Here is a 14181-nt window from a genome sequence, read left to right as displayed (position 1 = left end):
CAATCAGCTTATAGCTCAGATGCTGGTAAACACGATTATACTCATCAAACTTGTATTGCTGTGGGGTTGCACACTACAATGGTAGCAACATCATTTCTGTGCTTAAGAAATTCCAGATAATTTTTTTTATTATGTCACTATCTATAAGCAGCTAGCTACAAGGTATCCTTACCAGTTTGAACAAATTATGCAATTTTTATCATTCGAAATAAGAGATGCAGTTTGACTGTATTCAGGCTTAATCTGGAAAAATCTGTAGAGCTCCAAACCTTGCTTCTAATCACCAAAAAGAATCTTTACTTACTCCCCACTTTCCAAAAAAAGAAAGCTCAAGTAAACACGAACTCACACACACACACACACACACACACACATTTCTAAAATTCATATTGTTTAGCTGGTGTCGATTACTATAAATATCACTTGTTCAAATATCCTAAAAAAAATCTGATAATAATAAACAATTACATCTATTAATATATTCTATATAACTAAGAGCTAGAAAAATCAATAACTCTACAATCTAATAGTATCATCATAATTCATGAGGTCATACCTGATGACTTAGAGATTGAAAAGGCTCACAGGTTCCAGACTGCATGACCTTTCTATTTCCAGAAACCCCTAAAGATTGCATTTCCTGTCTTATAAAAGAGAATCACAGCCATCTCTATGTCTCAGCATCTTCAGGGCTAGTGAAGAAAACATCAAACAGCAGATCTGTCCATCAGTATCTGTTTAAGCCATCAAGAAGATATCAAATCACATATATTGTTTATCGTCTCCCCTTTCCAGTTACAAACACCCCGTATTAAGGGACGATGACACAGTTGTATTTGCTGAAGCTGCTAATGCTGTCTGAAAACAGTAAGCTTACTGCTTGGAGCAAGTCTGCATCATCCAAACAGAGAATGAGCCACATCCTTTAGGTTTCCCACTTCTGCTACTATAAAAATTTCACTTGCCAAAAAGAGTTTGATTTTGTCAATCCTTTAAAAAATAAGCAATGTTCTACTTAATTAAGTATCAAATGTGTCTGCTGCAAATGCCATGTTAAAATCTCAATTCTTAATTATTAGGCAGTTCTCTTCATACATGACTAAGCTTTAGTATAATGATTTAATAAGCAAATTGTACTCTCTCTTTTTTTTTTTTTGAACTCTCTTTTAAAGGGAACTTCCCTATCATTATTTATCCAACCCATCAAAATTAGAAGTCCTTAAGAATGAAGAATTTTTTTTTCGGGCAATCTTTGGAAAACTGTGTTTAACAGTTGATAAATAGATAAAAGCATATTCATTTTTAATTCTCAAGAGCTTCATTTTTTTAAAAGATTTATTTATTTATTTGAGAGAGAGAGAGCTGGCGGGGGTGGGGGGGTGCAGAAGGAGAGAGACAGTCTTTTAAGCAGGTTCTGTGCCAAATAAGGAGCCCAACACAGGGCTCCTTTTCATGGCCCTGAGATCACAACCTGAGCCAAAATCAAGAGTTAGACCCTTAACTGACTGCGCCAGCCAGGGGCCCCTCAAGAACCATTTTTATTTCATGCTCCCTAGACCAACATGCTTCAAATCAAAATAACTTTTATATTTTAATGTCTTCTTCTAAAGAGTTTCACATACACAACATGCCATTGTCATATTCCAAAACTGCATGGTTAAACCTAGGAATGAAACCTAAGTCAACTATTGGCATTTTTGTTGTGATTTTTCACTGCATCTTATCTGTGTTCAACAAGGTTCTTATAATGCTTTCTTTCACCACAACATAGTGGAATCAGGATATTTAAGATTGTTAAAGTAGTCTGATAACAAAGAAACAAGATCTTCTAAAATGATAAATGGAAATATTTTCTTGGGGGGGGCTCTAAATCCTAAATTCTAGTTAGTTAACATATAGTGTAATATGGAAATATTTTCTTTACCATGTGACAACAGATTGCATTTTATAAACACAACAAAAAATAGGCTAAAATCATAATCAATTTAACTGAATTAAAAATTAAGACACGGGGCGCCTGGGTGGCTCAGATGGTTAAGTGTCTGCCTTTGGCTCAGGTCATGATCCCAGGGTCTTGGGATCGAGCCCCACATCAGGCTCCCTGTTCAGTGGAGAGTCTGCTTTCCTCTCTGCCTTTCCCCCCTGCTCATGCTCTCTCTCCCTCTCTTGCAAATGAATAAATAAAATCTTTAAAAAATAATAAAAATTTTAAAAAATATTTTTAAAAAACCAAAATACAAAATTAAGACACCAAGTACAATGTATTATTGTCCTAAAACAGCCTTTACATTGAGTATAGCCTGAGTTAATGAACACTTTATTTATGTACCTATGAAAATAAACTAAATCTATATACCTGTGAAATAAACTAAATGAAGTTTAATGATAGCTAAAGTGCTTACAGAAAATGTTTTAGATAAATGTAGACTAATAGCTCAGTATAATTTCCCTTCTCCCACTCATGATATTTGATGGGTATGATACGTATTATCATGGAGACTAATCAAACTGAATCTTAAAGATTGGACTTCTTTAAGAAGCTGGGGGGGGGGTGGCGGGAAAGGTAGGGGAATTGGGAGGGGAGAGGAGATGTTGGTCAAAGAGAAGAAAATTCCAGTTAGAAGATAAATAAGTCCTGGGGATCTAATGTGCATCATAGTGATTATTGTTAGTAATATAGTATATACATACCTGAAAGTTGTACCATGGTGATAATTATTTTGCTTTATGTAAATGTATGAAATCAACATGTTGTACACATCAAACTTACACAACGTTATATGTCAATTATATCTCAATATATCTGGGGAAAATAGTTACCACACCTTAAATATATACTATTTTTTTTGTGAAAAAGAAAGAAATCAGGCTTCTTTAAGATCCTGATCACACAGTCCCTTTAGAGAAATTACTACCTCTAACTGCACAAGTTCAGACAAAGAATTTGGTATTTCGGCTGTATGTATACAATCACACACCTGGATGAAAATTATATGTAGGGAAACATGATTTATCTATGCAGTATTTCCTCTCTTGCTATAATCAAAATAGGAACTCAGTCTTGAAGACCTATTTTCTCAGCAAGATCCTCCTAAACTACATCATCTTCCTTTCTACATCCATTCTTTAATGTATAAAATATCAAACCCCTTCTATGCGTCAGACACTGTATAGGTGCTAGGAACTTCATGACAACACAAAATATGTCATCACAGAAGCAGATAATTAAACAAGTTTTAAACACGTTTTCTTATAACAGAAGAATTAGGAGGCAATGTAACAACAGTAACAGGGCCCCTGACCCTGGTCTAGGGATTAGGAGTATCTCCTTAAGCAAGTACTGTTGAAACTGAGAAGCAGGTCATATTCAGGGAATGGTAAATACAAGTGGTTGGACAATGAACTGGGACAGAAGGGAGAGATTAGGCTAGAAGAATGAGCCAAAGACCAAGCATGGGAAGCCTTAGAATCCATTTAAAATCTAGAAGCCACTGAGCTTTATCCTTAGGGGAATGAGAAGCCATCAAACATAACTACTTCTGTGGCATAGAAATGAGTGTGTAAAACAAAACTAGAAGAAGAAAGGCAAGTTATATGATTTGGGGCAGGGGATTTATGGCCTGAACAAAAGTGTTAACAGTAGAAATGGAAAGAAATCTATAGGCTCTAGAAATCTTTTTAGTTAAAAGGGATAGGATTTGGAGATTGAATGTGAAAAATGAGGGAGAAAGAAATGTATGATTTGTTCCTAACCTCCTCTATTATTACAGATTTCATTTTGACAATCAATATACTTTCATCACATGCTCTGTTGTGTTGTTATTTATCTTTTGCATATGTATATGTCTGGTTTTTATAAAATAGCCAGAAAATTGTGAAGACTTATTTTCTCTTCGTTCCGTGTCTTCTCATAATGTGCATAACAAAGTTACTATAAATGACTAAATAAATTAGAAATAAACAGAACATTGAGTTTTCTTTCACATATTTTGTCAAAACAGATATAAACTTTGTTTTCATGCCCATTATTAATTAGTATATATAATCTAATTTTCTTCAGTGTTTTCTTGCCAACACACTTAATCTCTGCAATAAAAATATGAAATCTGGAATACAAAGCTATTAATTTCTCTACCCTCCAGTTGACAAAATTATTTAACTAGAAAAGTTGTATATTTATAATTCATTACTGAATCACTTAATAATAATTTAGCATGGACTAACCACCTAAAACTAATAGATACTCATTTTTTGGATAACTATTGCTCTGTAAAAGAAATTACTCATACAATGTGCTACTCATAGCAGTGTAATGAAGGTATTCTTATAATAATAAGACACAATCCTTCTACATTTTTCCTAATGATCTCTCTTTGATAAAACAGATGAAGACCAAAGCATAACAAAGGAACCCCCTTGGTCTGAATGAAGAAAGAACCAAAAGAGTGAAAAGCATAAATCAAAAGTACTTTATGTAGTTAATGATTCTTTGAATGTCAGACTATACTAAATAATAAACGGTCAGCATCTTAAAAACAGCAAGAGCTTTACAATAATTAACACATATTTTACTTCTATTTTTCACCTTTCAGGGATCATGTGATCCAAAGCACTCATTTTCCAGATAAGGTAACTGAAATTTAGAGAAGCAAAGTGGCTTGTTCAAATAGTAAAACCAAGGCCAGAATTCAGTATTCCTGTCTCCTAGTTTCACATCTTCCACAAAAAAAATCAGTCTTTTAATTACATCTTTGTAATAAATAACATACTTTATCTTCATTAATTAAAATAACTTCCATTTTAATATTGTTTCCTATATTTTTCATATATGGTTGTGAAGCATAGTAAATACTTTAGAAACATACCCATAAGAATCAAGTTTGTAATATTAAAGTTTATCTTATCATAGAGCATCTATTTTTTATTTTTACTTAGAAAACTTACTTCAAAGAATACCTCTGAAAACCTAAGTAATTCATTTGTTTTATATACCGCTTCTTTTAAGAAGCTTAAATTAGTTCAACTTTTCAAAGTAATTTGGCAAAGTATATTAAGACTCTTAAAAAATATTTAATCTTTTCTAGTATATCCAGTATAGACAATCTGTCCAAAGTAAATAATGCAGACTAAGGTTTATGCACAAAGATGTTTGGTGCTACATTATAAGAAGAGAAAAAACAGGAATATAAGAAAAAGGTTAATTAAATTATCACATAACAAAAATGAAATGCCACGTAACCACTGAATATTATGAATGAAAGATGTTAATGACAAAGGAAAATATAGATGATAGACTATTAAGTGAAAAACAAGATCCCAAATATACTTATGTGGTACAATCCCAACTATGTCAAATATACACTGAAAAAAACAGATGAAATAATGAATTTTAAAAGACAGCCCCCAATATGACTCATTTTATAAGTACATACACCAGAGTTCATGTTTTTCTAATAAAAATAGGGAAAAGTTTCTGAGAAGTATTTTAAAGTTGAAAAACTACTCTTGTTTCTCATGTGCTCCCTCTTTCCCCTAAAATTATGCCTCAAATTTCAGTCTTCCTAATGTTTTACTCATATTTCTGCTCTAATTTAATGAAAATATTCAAACCTACTTCTATTGGATTATCTATATTTTTAAAACAATTCTTGAGGGGTACCTGGATGGCTCAGTCAGTTAAACATCCAACTCTTGATTCTGGCTCAAGTCATGATCTAAGGGTCATGAGCTCAAGCACCAAATTGAGTGTAGAGCCTACTTAAGAGTCTCTCCCTCACCCTTTGCCCCCACTCCACTCATTCTCTCTCTCTCTCAAAAAAAAAAAAATTGATGTACCTTGTATATCATTTATTACTATATGTGCATGTAACTGTTTGTTTTCATACTATTTCTTTTGGGTTAATGCTGGAACAGACTGCTTCACACCAGCTTCAATATTATATGAAAAAAAATGAGAGTTTTTTTTCTATAACAATGTTTAATAGCTAAATGGTATTCTACCAGAAAGAGGCACCACACTGTATTTAACAAATCCTTATTTTTAGACATTTTAGGGTTTTTTTCCCATTTTTCAATATTATAAAATAATAGTATAATAAATATCTTTCTGGAAATAGCCTTACACATATCCTCTATTTCCTCAGGAAAAATTACAGTATGTAAACTTACTGGATCAAAGAAAATAAAAAATTTTTGAAGTTTTGAATAAAAATTGCCAAATTACCTTCCATAAAGGTTATATCCATTTACATTCTCCAACAAAAATATCTTATTTCCAGGGTACCTGGGTGGCTCAGTGGGCTAAAGCCACTGTCTTCGACTCAGGTCATGATCCCAGGGTTCTGGGACCAAGCCCCACATGCGGCTCTCTACTCGGTGGGGAGCCTGCTTCCCTTCCTCTCTCTCTGCCTACCTCTCTGCCTACTTGTGATCTCTGTCAAATAAATAAATAAATAAAATCTTTAAAAAAAATCTTATTTCCTCATAACCTTGCCAGAACTGGGTATTATCACATACCACATAAGCTTTATGTAGAATAATAGTCTCAATATGTTAATACCAAAAGAAAGGAAAACTGGGCATTCATTAAGACAAAAGCTGAAATTAAGGATAATTAAGCCAAATACAGTTTTGTTTATATATTTTCTAACAACAATAACAAAAACCTAGAAAAAATAAGCTTCCCTTTTTCTATACATGTACACAAAGACATAATACTGGTCCCTAAGAAATATACCCAATGATTGTAAAGCAAAACAGCTTTGGAATAAATGGTACGAAAATATGGCAAAGCTAACTAATTAAGAATCAGCGCAGCGTAGGAAAAAATAAGAATTAAAAAAATAAATAAAAACCAATGCAGCATAGGAAATATAGTTGATAGTGCCAAAATAACTTGTGTGGTGACAGAAGGTAACTACACTTAATCATGGTGAGCACTATGTAACACACAGAATTGTCAAATCACTATGTTGTACACCTGAAACTAATATAACATTGTATGTCAACTATACTTCAAATTTAAAAATGCAATTATAAATAGGAAATTGGTCTTTATTTTTTCTCTGTGACATCTATGGAATAAATGAACCTAGACAGGAAGAATCATTCACCCAGTGCAATTCTACTGCACTCTTCCAAAATATGACACACAAACATACAAACAGAAAGATGGATTTTTGTGGTCAAGTTGTTATTAAGTATACCTTCAATCAAGAAACCACTCAAGGAAAAGAAAGAAAGAAAGAAAGAAAGAAAGAAAGAAAGAAAGAAAGAGAGAAAGGAAGGAAGGAAGGAAGGAAGGAAGAAAGAAAGAAAGGAAAAACGAACTCAGAAGAACCAAAATACCATGTGTAAAGAAAAATTCTGTGTGCTTCTAAACTTATTCTTTCCAAGCACCATTTATTCCAGGGCTAAGTAAATGTGGGAGAAACATAAATAAAAATTCACAATGGCTTGAACTTTAAAAGATTTCACTGATTTAAAAATGAATAAAATGATGATCTTTTGAGTGAAATTTTCTAATAGATTTACCCATTATTAAAATGCAATTTTGGTAATACTAAAATTGTACATAAAGGGACAGTTATGAATAATTGAAGACAAAACTATCCTTTTTAATTTCAGTGTAGATTGGTTCACAGGCCATAAACAAATGTGATTTTTTTAAAAAGATTTATTTATTTTACTCCTAAAACCTTAAGACACCTAGGAAAAAAACCTAACCAAAGAGGCAAAGATCTGTATTCAGAAAACTATAGAACACTCATGAAAGAAATTGAGGAAGACACAAAGAATTGGAAAAATGTTCCATGCTCATGGTTTGGAAGAAAAAATATTGTGGAAATGTCTATGCTACCTAGAGCAATCTACACATTCAATGCAATCCTATCAAAATACAATCAACTTTATTCACAAAGCTGAAACAAATAACACTAAAATTTGTATGAAACCAGAATAGACCCCAAATAGCCAAAGGAATGTTGAAAAAGAAAACTAAAGCTGGTGGCATCACAGTTCCAGTCTTCAAGCTCTATTACAAAGCTGTAATCAAGTCAGCATGGTACTGGCACAAAAACAAACACATAGATCAATGGAACAGAATAGAGAACCCAGAAATGGACCCTCACATCTACAGTCAACTAATCTCTGATAAAGCAGGTAACAATATCCAATGGAAAAAAGACAATCTCTTCAGCAAATGGTGTTGGGAAAATAGGATAGCCATCTGCAGAAGAATGAAACTGGACCATTTCCTTATACCATATATGAAAATAGACTCATGGATGAAAGACCTGAAGGTGAGACAGGAATCCATCAAAATCCTGGAGAAGAACACAGGCAGCAACCTCTTTGACCTCGCTCTCAGCAACTTCTTGCTAGACATGTCTCCAAAGGCAAGGGAAAACAAAGACAAAAATGAAGTATTGGGACTTCAAGATAAAAAGCTTTTGCACAGCAAGGAAACAGTCAACAAAACTAAAAGACAACTGACAGAATTGGCGAATATATTTGCAAATGTCTTATCAGATAAAGGGCTACTACCCAAAATCTATAAAGAATTTATCAAACTCAACACCCAAAGAACAAATAATCTAATCAAGAAATGGGCAGAGGACATAAACAGACATTTCTCCAAAGAGACATACAAATGGCCAACAGACACATGAAAAATACTCAAGATCACCAGGGAAATACAAATCAAAATCACAGTGAGATACCACCTCACATGGGTCAGAATGGCTAAAATCAACCATTTAGGAAATGACAGATGTTGGTGAGAATATGGAGAAAAGGGAAACCTCTTACACTATTGGTGGAAATGTAAGCTGGTGTAGCCACTCTGGAAAACAGTATGGAGGTTCCTCAAAAAATCAAAATTACAGCCCAGCAATTGCACTACTGGGTATTTGTCCCAAAGATACAAGTGTAGTGAGCCAAAAGGGCACCTGCACCTCAATGTTTATAGCAGCAATGTCCACAATCGCCACACTATGAAAAGAGCCCAGATGTCCATCAACAGATACATGGGTAAAGAAGATGTGATAGATAGATACCATAAAAAAAAGAAATAATGAAACACTGCCATTTGCAACAATGTGGATAGAACTGGAGAGTATTACGCTAAGCAAAATAAATCAATCAGAGAAAGACAATTATATGATTTCATTCACATGTGAAATTTAAGAAACAAAACAGAGGCGCATAGAGGAAGGGAAGGAAAAACAACAAGACATAATCAGAGAGAGAGACAAATCATAAGAGACTCTTAAGCATAGGAAACAAACAGAATTGCTGGAGGAGTCTGAATGGTGGAGGGATAAGGTAACAGAGTGATGGACATTAAGGAGGGCACATGATGTAATGAGCACTGGGTGTTATATACAAACGACAAATCACTGAACTCTACCTCTGAAACTAACAATACACTATATGTTAATTAATTGAATTCAAATCTCAAAAATTAAATAAATAAATAAATAAATAGATTTATTTATTTTATTTTAAGGAGAAAGAGAGCTGTGTGTGCATGTGTGAGTAGGGGGGTGGATAAAGGGAGAGAATCCTTAAGCAAACTCCCTGCTAAGCTTGGAGCCTGACAAGGAACTCAGTCTCACAACCCATGACATCATGACCGGAACTGAAACCAAGAGTTGGGCACTTAACTGAGCCACCCCGGTGCCCTTAAATACATTTTTTAAAGATTTTATTTATTGGGGAACCGGGGTGGCTCTGTGGATTAAGCCTCTGCCTTCAGCTCAGGTCATGATCTCAATGTCCTGGGATTGAGCCCCGCATTGGGCTCTCTGCTCAGCAGGGAGCCTGCTTCCCCTCTCTCTCTGCCTGCCTCTCTGCCTTCTTGTGATCTCTCTCTCTGTCAAATAAATAAAATCTGTAGGGTCAAGAAAACCAATAACTTGAACTTAGAAATTAACCATGAAAATCTTCAGAAGAGTTCAGACCCCTCAACTCCCATTAAACTCATATGTACAACTCATATATTTGCACTAGTCTTATCTGTACAGTTTTTCCCCCCAATATACTTCATGATGCCTAAGGCCTGACCCACCTTTTACTTCTTTTTTTAAAATTTTTTGAAGATTTTATATATTTATTTGACTTAGAGATCACAAGAAGGCAGAGAGGCAGACAGAAAGAGAGGGGAAGCAGGCTCCCTGCTGAGCAGAGAGCCCAATGTGGGGCTCCATTCTAGGACACTGAGATCATGACCTAAATTGAAGGCAGAGGCTTAACCCACTGAGCCACCCAGGCGCCCCAACCTAAATACAATTTTTAACAGAAAAAAAAAAAATCCAAAAACCCCACACTGAAATAAATTAAAACAACTCATAGATTACCCTTGATTTGTCAAAAGGACACACAGGTCTATGGTTAAAAGCACAAGCTATAGATGTAAAATAATGAATATCCTGCTATGGTTGTTACAAGAATTATTTGTGATAAATATATGCGAGGCAGTTAAAATAGTGCCTGGCACAGAGTAATTGCTGAATAAATCTTTGCTCTTATTCTAAGAAATTGCCTTTAGTATTCCCTTCCTCCCCAAAAAAGAAACAAGAAAGTAAAGAAAAAATGGTATAAGATTATGAAACAATCAGAAGTATATATATAACTGAGTATTCAAGACCTGAAGATGGTAATGTAGACACTCCAGATAACTATGCAGACACAGAAGAATTTTTTTTGTTTTGTTTTAATTTCGGATATGACACAACTTTTATACTAATGGCTGGGGAGTCAGACAAACTTTGAATAAATCTTTAATTCACCAATTACTGACCATGAGCACATTGCTTAAGCTCCTAGGCTCAGTCTTCTCATCTGCATAACTTTAGTTAATAATGTTACCTATCTCATAAAATTGTTTGTAAAGTTAAGTAAGAAAATATATATATGGCAATTAGCATAGTCTACCAGTATAAAAGATCAAGAAAGGGAAAAGACGAATCAATGAATTATTGAAAAAGTTGGTAAGCTAAAGTTATGGGTGAAGTACATAATAGAATATAACCAGTTCCTTTCCCCTTACCATATTCAATGGCCATTTCTCTACCCCCATTATTCTCAATTTTGGCAGCATTTGTTTCACAATCCTGGCAGAGGGTAATTACTAAATAAATGTAATTGATATGTTAATGACCAGCTAGTCACCAAATCTGCAACTTTTTCTTAGTCTTTATTATTTTCAACCTATCTAAAATTACTGTTACGGGGCACGTGGGTGGCTCAGTGGGTTAAGCCTCTGCCTTCGGCTCAGGTCATGATCTCAGGGTCCTGGGATCGAGCCCCACATCGGGCTCTCTGCTTGGCAGGGAGCCCGCTTCCCCCTCTCTCTCTGCTTGCCTCTCTGCCTACTTGTGATCTCTCTCTCTCTCTGTCAAATAAGTAAATAAAATATTTTTTAAAATAATTTAAAAAATAAGATAAAATAAAATTACTGTTACTACCTAGTCAAAAACTCTTCACAAATGTTCTACTCTAGATTTGATGACCTCTGTGGTCTCACACTGATAGACCTTTCCAATCTTAGCAGTCTTCTTTATCAGTTGTCTGATAGTCTATTACATCCAGTGGCTCACCATTCCCAATAATCATTCTCTACTTGAAAGCCTTTAACTTTGCTTGTGCCACTAAGTACAGATCTTGGTTCACATCTTGGTGATGCCATTTTTTAACTGTGGCATATTTTACAAGTTATAATACTTACATGGACCTCCATTTCCCTATTAGTACAGTGGAGATAAGAGTACCTAATGTAGTGTTCTTTGAGGATTAGAGGAATTAAAAATATATCGTGCTTAATTCACTCAGTACCTACCTACAACATAATAATAGAACTTAACAACTGCTTCTGCTATTGTTGTTGGAATGCATGCTTCTTCCCTCATTCCATGGATCTAGATCTTATCTACTGACCAAAGTTTAGGAAAATACATCATCCATGAAGTGTTCGTGATCACATGCTTTTGGTATTACCTCTCTCAGCTCTTGAATTCTCAACTTTCCTTACTGAATTCCCTGAAGCATTTGCACTTTCTTTTAGAGTTACATATAGCCTTATTTTATCTCTCATTTTCAATTACTAAGTTCCTTAAAACAAAACTTTGGGTATGATTCATTTTCCTGTCACAGTTCATATAGTTCTCTGACTTAATATTACTTAAAAATATTTACAGAATCAGTGAAAGAATAAAGTCCAATTGTCATTTTTCAGACCACTAAAATACACCTGTTTGGGGATGGTTGTTTCAAAACTGGCACTCTTGTGGCAAATAGAAAAGTAGTTTCAAAGATGACTCAAACAAGGGAAATACAATACATGTCAGCCATGGTATTTGCTGTCTCCGAATATGTGTTCTGTTAAATTCTAGTTCTCTTTAGTGTTTATGGGTTGTAGAAGGTAGAGTTAGCCTCTTAGGAAGCTCTTTTTTTGTTTTTTTAATTTAATGAAAGGCTGTTCCATTAGCCTGACTGTACATAGAACCATAATAATTTTTTAAATTTTAATCATTAGAAACATATTCTATAAAAATATCCTAATGAATGAGAGCACAAAGATATAAGTTCTGTGATGTTTATGGCAACAGTATTTATAATAGCAAAATATTGGGAAAACTGTAAATGTTAATAAATGTTTTGTTAAACATAAATGTTTAAAAAAAAAAAAAGTTTTAGGGCCACCTGAATGGCTCAGTCAGTTAAATATCCTATTCTTTTTTTTTTTTTTTTTTTTTTTTTTTTTTCCCAATTTATTTATTTTCAGAAAAACAGTATTCATTATTTTTTCACCACACCCAGTGCTCCATGCAAGCTGTGCCCTCTATAATACCCACCACCTGGTACCCCAACCTCCCACCCCCCCCGCCACTTCAAACCCCTCAGACTGTTTTTCAGAGTCCATAGTCTCTCATGGTTCACCTCCCCTTCCAATTTACCCAAATTCCCTACTACTCTCTAACGCCCCTTGTCCTCCATGCTATTGGTTATGCTCCACAAATGAGTGAAACCATATGATAATTGACTCTCTCTGCTTGACTGATTTCACTCAGCATAATCTCTTCCAGTCCCGTCCATGTTGCTACAAAAGTTGGATATTCGTCCTTTCTGATGGAGGCATAATACTCCATAGTGTATATGGACCACATCTTCCTTATCCATTCATCCGTTGAAGGGCATCTTGGTTCTTTCCATAGTTTGGCGACTGTGGCCATTGCTGCTATAAACATTGGGGTACAGATGGCCCTTCTTTTCACGACATCTGTATCTTTGGGGTAAATACCCAGGAGTGCAATTGCAGGGTCGTAGGGAAGCTCTATTTTTAATTTCTTGAGGAATCTCCACACTGTTCTCCAAAGAGGCTGCACCAACTTGCATTCCCACCAACAGTGTAAGAGGGTTCCCCTTTCTCCACATCCTCTCCAACACATGTTGTTTCCTGTTTTGTTAATTTTGGCCATTCTAACTGGTGTAAGGTGATATCTCAATGTGGTTTTAATTTGAATCTCCCTGAGGGCTAATGATGATGAGCATTTTTTCATGTGTCTGATAGCCATTTGTATTTCTTGATTAGAGAAGTGTCTGTTCATATCTTCTGCCCATTTTTTGATGTGTTTGTCTGTTTCGTGTGGGTTGAGTTTGAGGAGTTCATTATAGATCCTGGATATCAACCTTTTGTCTGTACTGTCATTTGCAAATATCTTCTCCCATTCCGTGGGTTGCCTCTTTGTTTTTTTGACTGTTTCCTTTGCTGTGCAGAAGCTTTTGATTTTGATGAAGTCCCAGAAGTCTATTTTCGCTTTTGTTTCCTTTGCCTTTGGAGACGTATCTTGAAAGAAGTTGCTGTGGCTGATATCGAAGAGATTACTGCCTATGTTCTCCTCTAAGATTCTGATAGATTCCTGTCTCACGTTGAGGTCTTTTATCCATTTTGAGTTGATCTTTGTGTACGGTGTAAGAGAATGGTCGAGTTTCATTCTTCTACATATAGCTGTCCAGTTTTCCCAGCACCATTTATTGAAGAGACTGTCTTTTTTCCACTGTATATTTTTTCCTGTTTTGTCGAAGATTAATTGACCATAGAGTTGAGGGTCCATATCAGGGCTCTCTACTCTGTTCCACTGGTCTATGTGTCTGTTTTTATGCCAGTACCATGCTGTCTTG

At 34.8% G+C, this 14181-nt stretch overlaps 1 protein-coding gene across 6 annotated transcripts in view; it reads right to left on the bottom strand.

Annotated features, from left to right (window-relative positions):
* The window catches only part of SLC4A10 (solute carrier family 4 member 10), a 304439-nt gene that overhangs the window by 216122 nt on the left and 74136 nt on the right, over positions 1–14181 (bottom strand). For 5 of the 6 annotated variants that reach the window (XM_044242202.1, XM_044242201.1, XM_044242203.1 and 2 more), the window contains exon 2: positions 557–692. The exons of the other annotated variant lie outside the window; for it this stretch is intronic. In XM_044242202.1, the coding sequence (XP_044098137.1) occupies positions 557–637 (81 nt within the window). In that variant the 5' untranslated portion in view covers positions 638–692. The remainder of the gene's footprint in view (positions 1–556; positions 693–14181) is intronic. 6 annotated transcript variants of the gene reach the window in all.

This window comes from Neovison vison, chromosome 3 (genome assembly GCF_020171115.1).
Source record: "Neovison vison isolate M4711 chromosome 3, ASM_NN_V1, whole genome shotgun sequence".
NCBI lineage: Eukaryota > Metazoa > Chordata > Mammalia > Carnivora > Mustelidae > Neogale > Neogale vison.
The sequence above is the reverse complement of the archived record's forward strand: the minus strand, read 5'-3'. Positions and strand labels throughout refer to the sequence as shown.